This window comes from Lepus europaeus, chromosome 12, assembly GCF_033115175.1.
Source record: "Lepus europaeus isolate LE1 chromosome 12, mLepTim1.pri, whole genome shotgun sequence".
Lineage (NCBI taxonomy): Eukaryota > Metazoa > Chordata > Mammalia > Lagomorpha > Leporidae > Lepus > Lepus europaeus.
The window spans coordinates 35422976-35440851 of record NC_084838.1 but is presented as its reverse complement, the minus strand read 5'-3'; the positions used below and the strand labels follow the sequence as shown (position 1 = coordinate 35440851).

Below are 17876 nucleotides of genomic sequence, written 5' to 3'. Positions count from 1 at the left end.
GCTTCCTGCTAACGTGCCTGGGAGTCAGCAAAAGATGGCTCAAGTGCTTGAGTCCCTGCCACCCATGTATTAGACCCGGATGGAGTTCCTGGCTCCTGGCTTTGGCCTGGTTCAGCCCTGGCTGTTAACAGCAGGCTCTTGGAGAGTGAAGTGGTAGATGGAAGATCTCGATCTCTCTTTCTCCCTGTCATTCTGCCTTTCAAATAAATAGATCAATAAATCTTAAAAAACAAAAGCACACAAGTTACTCTTTCACAGTTCTGGAGGCCAGAAGCCTAAACTCAAGGCAGCAGCTGGAATGGTTCTTTCTGGAGGCTCTGCGAGGATCCATTCTGGGCCTCTCTCCTGGTTTCTGGTGGCTACAGGTGACAATGGCACTCCTGGTCTCGTAGACACATCGCTCTGGTCACTGCGTCCTTCTTGCCTGTATCAAGTCTCCCCTGCCTTTCTCTTACAAGGACCCGTCATGGGATTCACACCCAGGTAATCCCAGGAATTTCATCTCTAGAGCCTTACATTAATCCCATCTGCAAAATCCCTTTTTGCCAAATCAAGACGTATCCACAGATGCAAGGGTGAGGACAGGGTGGAGCTTCCTAGGGGTCCCCTCTCAAGCCACCACAGTGACCACAGGCGTCCCTTCCGCTCTCTGCTCTCGACCTTCTCATTGTAAAATCGTGAGGATGGCAAGAGCTCATTGCTTGCTATGATGCTGCAAGTGTTTGCTTGTTTTTGCAGACACTGATGGATCCCAACATGTGGGCATCAGTCTGGTGAGCAGCGCCATGTACAGCACCCGCAAAAGCCAAGAAACATTTCTCGGCTCTGTAGAATTTCCATTGGCCATTCCACGCCCCCCTTAGCCCCGGAGGCTGCTTGGGGAAAGGGCTTGTAGTCAGACATAAACAGGAACGCCCCATTCAACTTGGCCCCTACCTGTGGGAGGGGGCACTGTCACCAAACAGAAGAGCAAGAGGACAGGCTGACAAACCCACCTGTGCAGGGCCACGACCTAGGTGAGGCAAATGAAGCCCTGACGTCAGGCAAGACATTTAAAGGGGAGCCAAAAAGCCCCTCAGGAATCAAGATAAAAACGTTTTCAAAAATCTAAACTATTTTTGCATTCAATATGATTTTAAAATAACACTTCAATAAAATATTAAAAAAAAAAAAAACCAACTTGGAGGGGCCGGCACTGTGGCACAGCAGGTTAAGCAGCAGCTTGCAGTGCCAGCATCCCCTACAGGCACCGGTTCAAGGCCCAGCTGCTCTACATCTGATCCAGCTCCCTGCTGTGTGCTTGGGAAAGCAGAAGATGGCCCAAGTCCCTGGGTCCCTGCCACCCACAAGGGAGTCTTCAAAGAAGCTCCTGGCTCCTGGCTTTGATCTGGCCCAGCCTTGGCTGTTGTGGCCATTTGGGGAATGAGCCAGCAGATGGAAGATCTCTCTCTCCTCTTCCTCCTCCTTCTCTGTAACTCTGCCTTTCAAATAAATCTTAAAAAAAAAAAAAATCCATGGGCCGGCGCCGTGGCTCAATAGGCTAATCCTCTGCCTGCAGCGTCGGCACACCGGGTTCTAGTCTCAGTCAGGGCACCGGATTCTGTCCCGGTTGCCCCTCTTCCAGGCCAGCTCTCTGCTGTGGCCAGGGAGTGCAGTGGAGGATGGCCCAAGTCCTTGGGCCCTGTACCCCATGGGAGACCAGGAGAAGCACCTGGCTCCTGCCATCGGATCAGTGCGGTGCGCCGGCCACAGCGCGCCAGCCGCGGCGGCCAATGGAGGGTGAACCAACAGCAAAGGAAGACCTTTCTCTCTGTCTCTCTCTCACTGTCCACTCTGCCTGTCAAAAAAAAAATCCATGCTCCCGTCCTGTGGCTTCGCCCAGCCCTCCCCCAGATCTGGCCTCACAGGTCTCGCGCGGAAGCTCTGTCTCGGGCTTCCCTAGGCCTCTCCACTTGCTGTCCCACCGTCTCCTCAAGGATTTCTTTTTCTTAGTTTTTGTATTTTCCTCCAATCTTATACTAACTTTAGGTTAAAATATAGTCCATAAAATATATGGACTCAAGTATCTTAATAAATTGCAAACACTGACACATTTCAAAATGACATCTATGGAAATAAAATGAGTTATTTCTGCTCATTAGTCAGCATCTCCAACAATTTTTATATGTGCATTGACTTGGGTATGGAAATATTTCTTTCCACATTCTCTAGCCAGGTGCCGGCATGATCTACAGAGCTATTCACAGCCCATGCCCTAATGATTCGCCATCTTTTGACAAATCAATGAATCATTTGTGTAGGGATGCCTCTGAGCGAGCTTCAACACACACTTTATACACATATATATTTAACTTTATTATGAAGCTTGTTCTTTACATGGCATTGGGGCTGTAAGAACACTGAGGTTGTGCGGACAATTTAACCATCCCTAGCCAGAGACGGCAGAAGAGACTCATGTGTGCTTTTGTATGGCATTGCAGCCAGTGTCAGCATGGAGAGGTGGAAGCTACACCTTCACCTGCCGGGGTGAGCCCCCAGCAGGGTCGTGAAGCCTCTGCAGTGGAGTTGCTGCTGTCCCCGGCTTTTGACAATACGTCTATCGCTAGAGAGCGGCGTGCTGAGATGCTCCTACCTATCCCTCTCACCTGCTCTTTGCAACAGCCAAGGACAGGCAGGGCAGGCGTGAATCACTCCAGGGTAACCCTGCAGAGGCCTGAGTGCTCAGGTCCTCCCTCAGCCTCCCCCCAACAGCATCACTGAGGCGCCAGGCACCATGCAAGTCCCATAGCCCAGCTGATCACTAGTCCTCCCGAGTAGGGCATTTGTACCACCACTGTGCAGATATGGAAACGCGGGCTCAAGTTCAAGGTCACACAGCTCTAAGTGGCAACACTCGGGTTCGCACCTGGCTGGCTGGTCTACGGCAGGGGTTTCCTAAAATCCCGTGAAGGGACTTCCTTCTCCTCCAGAGTGGTGTCCTTCCAGGCAGCAAGAGTGGGGGGCTGGGACCCCAGCAGGGGGTGGCGGCCCCTGGAGTTGCTGCTGCAAGCCGGGGCCTCACACTCTTGTGCTCATGGTGGGCTTTGGGCCTTCAGTGTCCTCACCTTGTCTGATGCACCCCAGAGGGGCACGCAGCAGAGGGCTGGCTATCCCCATTTCACAGGCGAGATTCAGAGAGGTCAAGTGATTTGCTCAAAATCACACAGCAAAGGCTAGGAGAAGATCTGTGTGCTTTTGGCAAAGACAAGAGGAGGAAAGGAGGGGAGGCTGGGGGCTGGGGTGGGCAGACCAAAGCACTTACCTTTCCTGAGATGGTCTTGATCTGCTTGGAGCTCAAGGGCTCAAAGTCCACGCCGATGTAGCCTTCCATGGCCGCCAGCAGATGCTTCCGGAGACAGCGGGACGAGTTGGCTTCCGTGTGCACCTGCTCCCACCAGGAGGGCTCGTACCAGCCCGGGATGATCCACTGGTATTTACTGCCATACATGTTTTCCTCATAGGCCTGCAACAGATGGGGTGACTTGTAGGCTCCAAGAGACACACGCTTGTTCAAGACTCGGTGCCCTGTAAGCAAGGCCGAGGGAGCCCAGGCTTCCTCTTCCCAGAGAGCTCACTGATTTCCCTTTTACCTGCTTGCTTTCCTCCTTGTTCTCTCTCAGAGGACCCAAGGTAGTTTACTGACATGTATAGCAAAGTTACAAACACAGGCTAGAAACAAGGAGGCAGGGGCCTGGGAAAATAGAAACCACAGCACGTTTACCGGAGGTAAAAGGAAAACCTAGAAGAGCCAACCAAAGGTTCCCACATTACCCATCAGTAAGTGTGTTTCACCAGGAACTTCCTGGCTGCCCGAGAGAAAAGGGCAACAAGATTATTTACATGGCTTGCATTACCAATAAGAAAGACACCAGGTATCTTGGGGAGGCAATGGTTTCTAGTCTTTAGACCCCAAAAATTGCCTGAGAGAAAGAATACTGTTAAATTACCATCAGGGTACCCATAGCACCTCTACAGCAGAGCTCCTCATGCTAACTTAATAGAGCTCTTTTTTTAAAAAAAGATTTTATTTATTTTATTTGAGAGTTAGAGTTACAGTGAGAAAGAGAGAAAGAGAGAGAGAGAGAGACAGATGGAGAGAGAGGTCTTCCTTCCGTTGGTTCACCCCCCAAATGGCTGCAAAGGCCGGAGCTGGGCCAATCTGAAGCCAGGAGCCAGGGGCTTCTTCCTGGTCTCCCACGTGAGTGCAGGGGCCCAAGGACTTGGGCCATCTTCTACTGCTTTTCCAGCCCACAGCAGAGAGCTAGACAGGAAGTGGAGCAGCCAGGACTATAGCCGGTGCCCATATGGGATACTGGCGCCGCAGGTGGAGGATTAACCTACTGCGCCACAGCGCTGGCTCCAATAGGGCTCTTTTGTAAAAGCTGAGGTTATGCCTCAAAATGTAACCCAGAGGAAGGGATTTTCACAGGGCCAATTGAAAGCATGAAGTTTATATGAGATGCCACTTGGCAAAGCAGACAGTCTCTCTGAGTCTTGACCTAAAGCACAGTGTGTATAAATTCAGATCCTAGAACATGGATTTGGAAATGTCCCTTACAACCTGCACGTTCTGCAAGCGTCTTACTCGATTGTCATCCACATTTGCCTGGGCAGGTAGTCAGGGCAGGGTCGAATCCCTCACTCGAGAGACGAGGAAACTGAAAATCAGAGACCTCTCCAAGGTCACCCATCCAGGAGGGAAGAGCAGACCTCCCACCTAGGTCTGCCGCTTCTAGGCTGCACAGCCACAGTGGCCTGGCTCCCAGGTCAACAGAGAAGTCACCAGAATGTTCCAGTGCACCTGTCTCTGGCTTCACTTCTTACTGCAGTCAGCTTGCGCTGGCAGAAGCTTGCCTTCTGACGGCTGAGATGCACAGGACAATCTTGCCTTGGGGGGATGCTGTGTCCCATCAACTCTGGGGGCTGAACACAATTCTCAGTAACGCTCACGTCCCCAGTGGTCATCAGAATGCCCAGATGTCACTTGGGAGAGCAGGGGAGGGTGGCAGGCCCTCTGGGACGCACTGGCCACATTTAGAAACGTGAACCCAAGACAACCCTTCAGCTGGTTCCTGGGGAGCCAGCCACAGCAGCAGCACCTGCCGGGAAGAAACCCAGGGAGCACCCCGAGAGATTGCTCTGGACTCTGGAAGTTTCCGGCTGCCCTCCACCTGGGCGCTGGAGGCTGGGCAGTGTCTGAGCATGGAAGCACAGGCCAGACCCCCAGGTAAGTTCTGCACGTGAGCAGTTACTGTCGGCTCGCAGGGTCAGAGGGATGCTTGCAGGCAATCAGTCTACAGCTCCCTCGGCTGCTGGCACCAGCCCTGCCTATGGCCGGGAGCATCTCACAGGTCCAGGTGAGTGGCAGGCACCGGAACCACGAGGTGGTGCATCTGTTCCTGGATGTCAGCCAGAGTCATCTCCGTGGCCTCCACACATGGGTTCTGCAAGGCCTCTGGAGGTTAAACAGACATTGTCCAATCGGAGAGCACTCACGCTACCTGGAGGCAGGGAGCGCACTGCCTCCTCCTGGATGATATGGGATCTTTACCTCCCTCGCTCTAGACACTCGACCTCTTATAATGCAGCCTCAGGCCAGAGTCAGCTCACCAGCAACCCCATGGTAACATCGCCTCCATCAAACCCTGCTGGTGAAAGTAGGGAGCACCTTCGTATTTCAATGATGTCATGAAACCTCGGTTGAACAAAAGCGTGAAGTCCCCTGGGCTTTCCTCTAATGAACGGGATTTAGTCCACAGAAATTTCCTTGAAAAGAAAAGACAACAGCAGATGCTGGCCGGGGAGCAGACTTTGGAGCAGAAGCCATTACTCAATGCAGAAGCTGTGCCGCCTCGCAAGTCCCAGCTTTTCACGGCTCCCACGGACACGGAGCCCCGCTCTGTGCCTGAGCATCTGCAGGTCCTCCCTCCCCTCACGAGCGGCCTGGGAGGTGTGCGCTGATCCCTCGGCTTTATGGGTGAAGAAATGCAGGCACAGGGCCTGAGGAATTCGCCCAAACACACACAGCGCATCAAAGGAGCAAGACTCGGTGTCCAGCACCAGACCTGCCCTCTTTCCTGAGCAAAGCCAAGCCAAAGGACCTTGGGGAAGGTTTCTCCATCGTAAGAGGTTGAGGCAGGAAGCTGGCCCACGTGTTGGGAAGGTGTGTCACACAGGAGTGATCGGGTCCAGCAGTGGGCACGGGGTCGCCTTCCCGCTGGCCACGCTAAGGACAAAGGGCGTGTGGTTAAGTAAGAGCAGCGCTGAGCAGGGAGTGCGGAGTGCAAAGTCAGACCTGGCGGGACAGTTCCTGACCTGGCACGGCCCCGGGGCCAGCTGTTCCTTGGAAGTGAACTTTCCAGACAGCACAAGCTTAGTGCACTTGAACGACAGCGACATTTTGTTTGCAGCGTTCGTCAATTTTGATGAAGCTGAGTCCTTCTCTCTCGGAGCTTCTGACCTTCTGGAAACGGAGAAGAACACATCCAGGCAGCAGCCCGATGTCCCTGGTGCACACCAGCTGGGCGGCCCTGGCACACAGCTCCTGCTGCCGGGCCTCGCTCCTCCAGGGGCGGGAGGCAGGTTTGAGGCTCATCAGAGACACTGTGCGTGCAGTGCCTGGCAGATGCTGGGCTCGGGAACGTGGTGGCTGCCCTGTCTCATTCCCTTCTGCTGCCACGCACACAATGTCTTCCTGCCCCAGGCGCTGCACTGGCCATGCGCGGGGATGCACTTGGACTTCCAGAAGACAGCTCCACGCGCCAGATGGCCCCAGATGTTTGGCTCAGAGGCTTAGAGCCACTTTCCATGGCTTTTTGAGTCTTTGCTAGCTGTCTGATGGAGACAGTCACTTTCAACGGTGACCAAGTCCCTTGCCACACTCTGAGTTTGCTGCTTGTCAAGTGCTGTGGGCCTAGAAAGCGGGGCACCTGGTTTGTTATGCATCGGTGTGGAGCAAAAGGCTGTCCTGCTAGGGGAGTGGGCGGGACACAGGGGCCGCACCTGCTGCCCAGCTCAGAAGCACCCTGGGTCACCATCTGGCATTTGCGCGACCACAGGAGCCGCACAGTCAGGCCTGGGGCTCTAAGGAGGGGCTGAGGTGCGCATCCATCACCTTTGCAGGATGGAGCTCCTGGAGGGTGAGACCCCTGTCTGCTCTTCCCCAGGGGTTCCCGGTGCTCAGCACAGGGCCTGGCATACATTGGGCACTCGATAAGCACAGAGTGGCTGAATGACGGCATTGTCTCTGCAGCTCACTTGGTTCTCGCGGCTTTGGGTGGCTTTCGGTTCCCCTGCCTCTGGTGGAAACGTGGTCTCAGACCTGTGGTCCCTGAGCGGGCCCTGCTGGGTGATGAGTGACTGTCCTGAGCTCCCTTTGTAGCTGCTCAAGCCAATTTGGTTCTTATTAGCTGCAGCCCTGGATGATGTGAATTTTTTCTAAAAAAAAAAAAAAAATCCAATTTCCTCTTTTTATTAAGTTTCTTTTTGTCCCTCTCCTCTCCATGCAAGTAGGACATTTCCTTTTCATCTGAAGCTTTGTAACAATAACAGCAATAAACCCGCACATCACGAAAGCAGCGAGCAGCCGGGAGAGCGCCCTCCCTGCCGTGGCCTTGCTCAAGTCTCTCCGCAATCCCGTAGGCCAGTTAAGGCAGGACCTGCTGCTTCTGTTTTAGAGATAAGGCTGCTAGGGACCAGAGATGTGAAGGGACCTGCCTGAGGTCACACAGCTGCCAGAGCTGTACCTGGAACCCAGATCACAGTGTTGGAGAGCACAGAGGACAGAGAAGACGAAAGCCACGAGCCCCACTGCCACTGTGCTGCACCCAAAGTGAACGTTTTGCCACAGGGCTATAAATAGGCTTCGTGCCTGCAGGCGTCGGCCCTCCCATTGGGTGCAGTCCCCACGTCAAGATCATGGCCGCCTGTGCATGGGGAAGACTCGCTTGCTTCCATCTGGTCTCCGCTCAGACCTGGGAGAGCCCCTGCTCTGAGGAGCCGCTCCTCCACCCCCTGCTGCTCCTGACCTGGCAGCAAGACGTGAGCAGACTGCATCTGAGGGTCCCGCCGCAGCCCGCTGGACACTCCCCAAGGAAAGAGGCCGCGGGGGAAGAAGACAAACCCCATCTGAAACACCAGGAGCTAGCGAGACGGAGGGGAAAGGGGATGTAGCCCCATGCCGTGTGGACAGCAGGCAGCTGGGGGTACGGGCTCACAAGGACAGCCCCACCCACTGTCCTCACACTGGACGGGGCACCTGGAAGCTCATCCCAGCCATGCTCGGCTGGAATCAGAACACAAGGTCTGTGCGTGTATCTTGCAGGCTGCAGATGGCCTGGGCCAGCTGTGGCATCCGCAAGGATCATGTTGATTCACTTATTGTTCCTGGAGGGATCGGCTTCCCTCACTGGGTCAGCATCGATCCCCACACTCAAAGAGATCATAATCTCCAACCTTAAATGCTATTTGCCTGTTGAAAACGGGCTCTCTGGGGGCCAGTGCTACAGCACGGTTGGACTGGTTCAAGTCCCGGCTGCTGCACTTCCCATCAGCTCTCCACTAATGTGCAGCAGAAGAGGGCCCAAGTGCTTGGGCCCCTGCCACCCATGTGGGAGGCGTGGATGGAGTTCCAGGCTCCTGACTTCTTCCTGGCCCAGTCCCGGCCATTGTAGCCATTAGGAGGAATAAATCAGAAGATGGAAGATATTCTCTCTCTCTCTGCCCTCCCCCATCACTCTTTCAAATAAGTAAAACAAATATTGAAAAGAAATTGACAAAATGGGCTCTCTCCAGACTTCAGGTGCTGTGCAAATGGCCTTTGCATTCAACCTTCACAAGAATCCCATGACACAGGTACCCATTTTACAGATGAGCAAACTGAGGTGTAGAGGATGTAAACATGCCCAACGTCAGTGCTAAGCAGTAGAGCAGGGAATCAAGGCTACGCTGACTCTTGAGTGTCCAGCTCTGTTGGGGGTCTCCCTGAAATGTCAGCCTCATCGCCTCTCCTCCCTCCTGGGAGAAAGCAGAGGATGACTGGCAGTCCTCACGTGCTCCTGAGACTTGAGGATGAACAGGCCCCTGTGATGCTGGCTCGGCCTCTCTCTGCTCCGGCTCCTGATCTCTCTGAATCCCCACATCTGTCTTAAATCGGGGCACCAGGAGCTGGGCAGGCCACTGCAGGCGGGGTCTGTCCCGCAGGGAGCAGAGGGCCCACCCTGTCCTGCTGTGGACAGGCTGTGTGAGGTCACCCCAGCCCTCGGCCAGCTGTGCCTGCGTTGGCTCCCCCCTGGAGCCCACCAAAGTCTTCTCTGTTCTCAACACTCAGAGCTCAGCCACGCCCCACCCCCTGGACAAAGGCAGCTTGATTTACTCTGCTCCAGTCTCCCAGAGCCGTTCGATTTCATCTTCCTGTATTGAATCAAATGTTCCAACCCACGAAGGCTCTTTGCACCCTTGCTGTGTCATCTAACATATCTCGTAACTTCTGGAATGCTTGCGAGCCTGTTACTTACATTGCCATACAGTTTACTGCAAACAGGTCAAAGAGAACAGAAGGTGTGGCCCATCACTAGCGACTGGGCCGAGAGGGACCTCAGTCCAGGACAAAGACTCACGTACCACGCCCTTTTCTCCCCATCTGGGGTGGAGGAAGGGAGGCACCCAAGGAACCAGATTTAGCCCCTGTATTGGAGCCTTACCTGTAACTTAAGGTCAAAGGTCATTTGGGGGAAACCTCTTCTTTCAGATTAGACTGGAGCTCTCTTGATTGGGGATTGAGCCTCGGCTCTGCTGAGAATTGGTGAGAGCCCTCGGACAAGCCCTCTCACCTCTCGGGCCTCTGGGATCTCATCTGTATAAGGGGACGATCAGTTCTTCACATGCTCATTGAGAAGGTGGAATGGGAGGAAGTATAAACAGGTGCTTTGTCACCTGTCACTCCCCAGACAGCGAACTGTGAAGTATCAAGGCACTGCGTGGGGGAGAGCTTGTCTTGCACCTGAGCCCCGAGCTCTGCCTAGGGGACAGGTGGGCTCCCGGCCCCTTGCTCTGTGCAGGGCACACAGCGGGGCTCCAGGAAGCACAACAAGGTTGAGTGGACTCAGCAAGCGCACACAGGGCCTGGGCGAGAGGTTCGATGGGGCTTTGGGAAAGCGAGGGCCCGATTCCCCCAAGGCGGCAGTGCTCTGAGCTCCCCGAGAAGGGGAGAGAACAGGTGCACACCACTTCGGCAGTCCCGTGGCCCTGCCCACAGAGCCCGCAGGGAGAGGCAGCCCCAGGCAGACGCCCACCGCACCACGGTACTCACACAGCAGAACACTTTGGCCGCCATGTTCTGGTCGAACTGGCCCAGGATGATCCGCACGTCGTTGCCCTATGGACAGAAGGACACGGGTGAGGTCGGAGAGTCCCACGGGCAGAGGACGCTCCTGTGCCCCCAATTCCCAGGGTGGGCAGGGCAGTCAGCCCACCCAGGTCTCATGGGCAAGCCCTGGGCGAGACTGCATGGCTGGAGAACGAACCTAGGGTCATTGAGATGACAGCTACTGCACACACACACACAGCACAGCGAGCCCCAGACACTCCCGAGGGAGCCATGCCCTCCCCTGGCCACAGCCTGGTGACCGGGGCTGTGACAAGTTAGCCTCCCACTGGCCCCATGCCCCGCCCTGTGTCTCAGTGACTTCCTCAGAGGCCACTGTCCTTGTCAGAGACCCTTTCGTCCTGCCATCTCGTCACGTCTCTACCACTCTTTGTCTCAAACGTATCAAAGCCTCCTGCTGTGGCCGCTCCTCGGCACTGCCCTGTCTCGCACAGACCCCTGGACCCGTGGAAAGTGAGTGGAACTTGTGTGCTTTTTCTCGTGCTCATCGGCCTGCTGTTAATTTGGTCCCGAGGCTCAGCCAAAGAGCCCGCCTACACACTAGGGAGTGGGAGGAGGGTCTCTCCCTCTCTGACAAGCAGTGCCTAGCCGGCGGCCTTGCTGGGCGCACCCAGTGAGACAGCCCTTGTGAAGTGCCCAGCAGGCTGCCTGGCACACAGGAGGTGCCCACGTGCCAGCTGGTGGCAGTGGTTGGTGACTTTTCCCCAGGCCATCTTTATTTCTAATGGAATCCCATTCATTACCTCCCTGTGGTTAATAGGTATCTACAGTAGGACAGCCCCTGTGACTCATTTATTCATTCAACAAACGTTTACTAAGCATCTGTCTGCAGCTCCCTCCTGGGTCAGGATAATGGGCCCTTGAATACTTTCCAGGGGGCCTGGGGTCCCGGCTGGGCCCTAGCTGGTAGGGAGAAACTGGAGATGAAGACGCAGCCAGCAGGAGGTCAGCCAGGCCCTGGCCCCACACCTGTCCCTACCCCAGCCACTTCCAGCCCCGCAGGCACGGCCTCCTTCCTGCCGCTCATCTCCTCTGCCGGCCCGCAGCCCTTTGATGCATACAGAAGACAAACACGCCAGTGAAGATGGGTTTTTAGCATCTTTCCAAATTGGAAAGTGCTGACTGGGAGGCCATTTTCCTCATCATGTACTTTAGCAAAAATAAAAAGAGCCTGGATTCTAAAATCATCCTTCGTTTGCAGGCAAGAATGGAAAGAGGGAAAAAAAAAAAAAACAACCCTTGTGCTGAAAGGACTTGAAAGATCCTTAACGGAGCAGTGGAAGGCAGGCGAGCCTTTGTCATCGCCGTGTCTGCAATGCTATAAAAAGTTCTGAGCTGCTTCCATCCGTGCACTAGCTCCCAAGGCGGCTCCAGGTCTTTCTGCTTGTTTGTTGATATCTTTTAGCATTTTTTGTTGCTAACAGTATCCAGCCATCCAGTCAACATTGATTGAACATCTACTTTGTGCCAAACCCCGTGCTGCTAAACATGGTAGAGTAGAAACAGCTCATTGGATTTTGGAGTCAGAGAGACCTGTGTTCAAATCCCAGCTCCACCACTGGCTGGCTGCACGGCTCTGGATTTTAAACCCTGCAGCCTCTGACATAGGGATGGTCCCCCCTACCTCGCAGGGTGGCTGCAGGATTCCTCATAAAGGAACCCACCGATCGATCGGCTTCCGCAACACTTCCTCCCGGCTCCCTCCCGCCTCCTGCTCTCCCCGGCTCAGGCTCAGGCTAGGCTGCCCCAGCTCCCCTCTCTGTCCCCAAAGGCAGGTGTTCCGCCCTTAGCTCTTTGCTTCTAACCCTCTCCCTGGGCAGCTTCATTCACGATTCCTTCCTCAGCGGCCCTCTGTGTACTGTGAACCCCCAATTCTCTCTCCCCACCCCATGCTTTTCCCCAGCTGCCCACTGGATGGCTCCAGTTGGATTCTCCCTGGCACCTCCAACGTACCACGTCCTGAGCTGAACTCATTTCTTGCCCACCAAGCCCCTTCTTCCACCTGTGTTCCTATCTCTGGGACTGGTACCGCCAGCCTCCCACTCACCCAAGTGAGAACCTGGAGAGTTATCTTGGAACCACTGCTCTCCTTCACTTCCCACATGGAAGCCACAACCAGTGCCTGCAGGTTCTGCCTGCTCACCAGCTCCCAACTCAGGCCCCTCTCTCTAGCCTCACTGCCCTGGGTATTGATTGTCACCAGGGCTCCTGACCCGGTGATTAGCAAACGCCTCCCAACTGGATCCCTGCCTTTAGTCCTGCCCACCCACCCCGATCCCTGCAGGCGAGATGAAGGGAGTACCTCAAGATTGAAACCATCTCCCCATGCTCCCTGAGGTTTACAGATCCAACACTCAAGAATCTTCACCAAGTGACTCCCGCTCTCCCTCCATAGCGGGGCGAAATTATGCGTGCCTCCTTCAAAGAGGTCTGCTCGTCACTCATTCATTCATTCATGTCCCCACTCTACCCTCCCCCCCTCCTTCTGCAAGCTCTTTTACCCAGAAGGCCCCTCTCTCCCATCCCGGATAGCTTGCTGTTCTCAGATGGCTTCTGCCCAGTGTCCCTGCCCCGGCTCAGACTCCCCTACCCTGAGAAGCCATCTCTCTGTCCCACTAGACTTGGTGGCCTCTTCCTCCCCTGGGAGCTCCGGACACTCTGTATGCCCCTTCATCATGGCCCAAGTCCACTTACTGGCCTGTCTTCCCCACTGGGCTGGGGGCTCCCGGCTCCCAGCACGGGGCCCAACATACATCTCAAGGTGTGCTGAACGCACGATAAAGTCAAAGGATGCTGTGTGCAGCACCAAGCGCGACACCTGGCCCACCCTGCTCACTGCAGCCATCTCCTAGAGCCCTAGGGCCTAGCCCTCACTGGGATTGCCAGGTCCATTTCTCCAATCGACAGAGGGGCCATGGCTAACCGCCTGGCCACCTGCTGACAGATAAATAGCTGGCTCTGCCACTTGTGGACCATTAGTGTCTCTGTTGTCATGACAACACATTGCAAGGACCACTTGGTTCTATGCTCCCAAACTGTCAGGTTTGGATGGGGCCAAAGGATCACCCATCTAGTTAGCCCCTTTCCAGGAAGCAGAAGGCTCTTTCGGAGGCTGCACAGCACCCCAGAGCCAGAGCCCCCTCCTGAGTGCCTCCTGCCCACCCGAGGGCCCCAAAGAGGGGTCCTACCCAGTGCCAGGTGTTCCTGATGCGGGATACCGTTCACCCATGAGGGATATGGAGCAAGATGCTGTAAAACCTGGGAGAGAAGAGGAGGAGCCAGCCTCGGCGCACCTGGAGCCCAGAATCCCAGGACAAGGAGAGGCCAAGGGACCTGCGACTGGAACCCCTGGGGGGGGGGGGCATCTTGAGAACAGTATGGAGAGTGTGCGGTGCTTATCAAACTGGGGTGTGTGCATCCCTGGGCAAGAGCAGATGTGAGCGGCCCTGATGAGTGGGCCTGGGGATGGGGAAGGAGAACTGGGGTGGGGGGCAGAGGGCCAGAGTGACACAACAGATCCACGACTTTACAGAGAGCGGGAGCGTGGCAGAGGGTGGGTCCCGGGGAGTCTGGTGCCCTTCCCTGGACTTGGCTGTGCAGGGGGGCGCCTGCAGTGACAGTCCATGACAGTCCTCAGCGCACTCCCACTTGCAACCTGGCCTCACCACCCGGCCTGGGCTGCATATGGGACTGCATGTATGGTGGGAAGGGAGGCAGTGCCTGACCCGGGCAGAGGCCTGGTCCAGGTGGAGGACGCCCAGGCCACCCTGTGGCCGGGGTCTGGCCGTCGTGCCCAGGGTAAGCCTCAGAGGTTCGCCGAGGAGAGGTCCCCCAGGGCTCACCTGGCTCTGACAGAGGAACCTCACCTCTAGCAGGAGGACTCGCTCCTAGAGCTGAAATCGGTCTTTCTTTGACTTCCCCCCAACAAGAAATGTCTGCAAAGGCCGAGAACAGGAAAGGAATCCGGGCTCACTCACACCCAGGTGAGGGAGGGAGGGAGCCGGGGAGGGGCAGGGAGAGGAGGGAGGGAGCCCGCAGCCCTGCCATTTCCTTAAAGGTGGCCATCCTGCTCTGCTACTCTGTGCCCCTGAGCAATGCTGGGCTGCTGGGCGGGGGCTCGAGGCCCCCTATGAGTGAGCTTTGGAACCTCAGTGTCAGGAGCTCAGGCGTGTGCGTGTGCGTGTGCGTCTGCGTGTGTGTGTGAGAGAGAGAGAGAGCGAGCGAGCCAGTTCCTGTCTGGTTGGGGCAATGGGGGGCAGCTCCCACTGGGACTCGCCCCTGGGTCAAAGGGGAGGGGAGGGCAGTGGGTCTCAAGGCCTGTCTTTGTGGCCTTCTGACAGGCAGAGGAATGTCCCCTACCAACACGGCCGCTTCCTCATCCCCAGGACCTGCGGGGCAGCAGCGGTGGGGGTAGGGGTGTTGTTTCTGGTTGCAGAGGAATTAAGGGTGCCGATGAGCTGGCCTGGATCAGCCAGGTGGGCCCCGGGTGATCAGCAGAGTCCCGAAGTGTGCAAGAGAGTCAGGAGAGCCTCAGGGGGAGAGAGGCCCCGCTCTGCTGGTGCTAAGGATGGAGGAGGGAGCCATCAGCCAGGGACTGCAGGCGGCATCTAGAAGCTGGGAACGCCAAGGCCAGGGGTCACCCCCAGGGCCCGCGGAGGAGACACAGCCCTGTGCTGTCGGCCAGTGTCGGCCCCACGCAGGACCTTTGACCTCCCTGGTGGGAGGACAGCTTTGTGTTAAGCCACACCATTTGTGATTTGTTATGGTGGTGCAGGACCTGGCCCTGTCTCGGAAGCGTGCCATCCATCTTTCTTTCCTTGTCTAAGAGCAGGGAGCTGGGCTCAGAGGCCAGGGTCTCCCCGGCGCCTCACTGGAGCTCAAAAACCATGCCGATAGGGTAACGGACACCTCGGCTTTCTGTTTAAGCCTCTTTCCGTCACTTCCTTATCTTTATCGTCCCTCCATTTCTCGGTACATAAGTTGTAAGCTGCCTTGTTTCTATCTTATTGCTGAGAAGGCCTGGGTCTATGAGTCATTGCCCCCAGAGGCTGTGAAGGCACCCTGCTCCAGGAGCCACGGGGTGGTACAAAGCTGAGAGGCACCCACGGCAGCAGAGAGCCAGGCTGCACGGCCCACTGGGCAGCAGTCTCAGCTCCTCACTCACCACCAGCTGCGTGCCCTTGGGCAAGTTGTTACATGTCCCCCAGGTTCAGTTTTTCCCTTTGTACAAGAGGGATAATAACAGTAGCTGCCCTTACAGCAGGTGGAGGCAAACATCGGGTACAAAGGGCCAGAGCGTCAATATTTTAGGTTTCCTAGGCCATCCGGTGTGTGTTGCACTCACTCAGTTCTGCTGCTGTAGCACAAAGGCCATGAAAGAAGATCTGTTAATGAATGTGTCCCAATAAAACTTTATTTATAGAAACAGATGGTGGGCCAGAGTTGGCCCATGGGCTGAAGTTTGCTGAGCACTGTTGAGAGTCACGGTGAGGAGGGTGTGAAGCGAGTGCTCCCAAGTTTATGCCGAAGCAGAAGCACGGCAGTGGGGCAAGATGGCTTGGATGGACAAGCCGGGGATAGGGAACACTGCTCCCCGAAAGATGTCCCATGCTTTTGCAAGGCCCCTGCCTGCTCTGGGAAGTTCACAAAATAGGAGCTCTGTAGGGAACCAAGGCCCACCGTCCAAAGGAACTGCCCATAACCTGTCAGCTTTGCTTACCGCCCCAAAGTTTGGGTTTTATAAAGCCCCTTGCTGTTAGTTTAAGATCACTGAAAAACAGAATTCCATAACCTTTTCCCTTCCATTCCACAATTTTATCATTTAGTGCTTTCTCTCCTACGGAGTCTCTCAGGTTTCCAACCTAACATCAGCTGCTGATCACTCCATCCCTGGAGACCCCAGCCCCAGCCTAGGACGCCCCACACCCCACCCTGCTCAGTGAATGTCACTCTGTCCTTCCGGGGGGCGGGGGGAGGTGACACTGAGGGTGGAACAGGGGTTGAACCCAAGGCTCACTTCACTCAGAGGCCCTGTGCTGAGTTTCTGTGCAGGGTGGTGAAAAGGTTCTGGAAATGAGTGGTGGGATGGCTGTACACCACGGCGAAGGGGCTTAGTGCCACGGGATGCAAGGCTAAAGGTGGTGAAAAGGGTAAATTTGAAATGCATATTTTACTATAATAAATCCAGAGGTTAACCCCTAGAATAGCACTTCTGATGCTTTCTGAATTCTGAGAAAGAAAAAAAAAAAAAAAAAAGGAAAGAAAAGAACGCAAGTGATGACCGTGAAGGCAGGGGCGTGGCTGCTCCTAGGGAGTGGTGGGGGAGTGGGGGTGCTGTCTGGAAGGTTCTCTGCCCCTGGTGGAATGCCACATTTGATTGATCAAAATGTGCATTGGATTTATGTGGTTTCTGGGTTTGTGCTTTTACAATGGAAGTTTCTTAAAGTTCCCGTCCCTTGCACAGAGCATTTGGTCTCCTCGGCTCTCAGGCTGGGCTGGAGCAATGGCCTCTCACCTCTCAATGCCAGAAGCCAGGGTCCGTGGATAACCCCTGGTGATACACCCACCGCTGACTCCACCAGCAATGCAAGTGCGAATCAGGAGCAGCTGACATGGACCAAGAGGGAGGAGGCTGAAGCCTGGAGCTCACCCCACTCGTCCTAATGCTTGGCCTCTGCCCGGAGACGCTCCCTAGCCCAGGCTGGCAATGGTTAAACTTCGCAGCTCCCAGTTCAGAAAGGTGTAGAAGGGGCTGGCCCGGCCTCCAGTCTTCATTGCATAGAGATGGTTGTATTTCCTAGGTTCTTGTTTTTGCCAGGTGATCTGTTCCAGACTGAGAGGGAGATGTTTTGTCTCCCAGTTCTACTGTGTTTCTATCAATTCTCCCTTTGTGTTCTTAACAGGTTTCCTTGCTTGATTTTAGGGCAATGCCATTTAGCACAACGGCGGTCCGCGAAGCTGCTGTTCTCATGGGGGAGAGCACGCGTGTCTAGAGGGGCCTTCCATATTTCAATGGCTTTAGGTCCTGCTGGCATTCTGCAGCTTACATTTCTCTGATTAGGAAACTCATGAGCCAAGTCGCTTCTGAGTCCCCTTGCTACTGAAGACCAGAACTTTATACCCATTTCCCCCCACTGAGTCACTCTGCGAATATAATTTGGATTTTTATCTCTCAATTGCTGTTATTACAGAATCTGTTTTTGCATTATGTAAAGTTACATGTAATGTTTGCACCTGTATACACGTTGGTAATGATTACTTAGCCTTAGGTCTCTTTCCATGGTTCCATGGTCCCCGCTCAGCTGCTCCTACCGTGACCTTGGCTCTGAGGTATGACACTGCTCTCTACCATGGGGGCCTTCAGGACAAACCTCAAGACGGGGGCCTGGCTGGCACCGTGTGAGTCTCCTGTGCCACAGAGTCACCCAGTGCCTCCGTTTTGTCTCTGGGGCAA

General features: G+C 55.2%; 1 protein-coding gene across 1 annotated transcript in view; it reads right to left on the bottom strand.

The window, feature by feature from the left end:
* GABBR2 (gamma-aminobutyric acid type B receptor subunit 2) overlaps window positions 1-17876 on the bottom strand; it is a 351363-nt gene that overhangs the window by 141339 nt on the left and 192148 nt on the right. Inside the window, exons 5-6 of the mRNA XM_062206955.1 lie at window positions 10349-10414; window positions 3302-3502 (exon numbers count right to left, since the gene is read on the bottom strand). Of these exons, the coding sequence (XP_062062939.1) occupies window positions 3302-3502; window positions 10349-10414 (267 nt within the window). The remainder of the gene's footprint in view (window positions 1-3301; window positions 3503-10348; window positions 10415-17876) is intronic.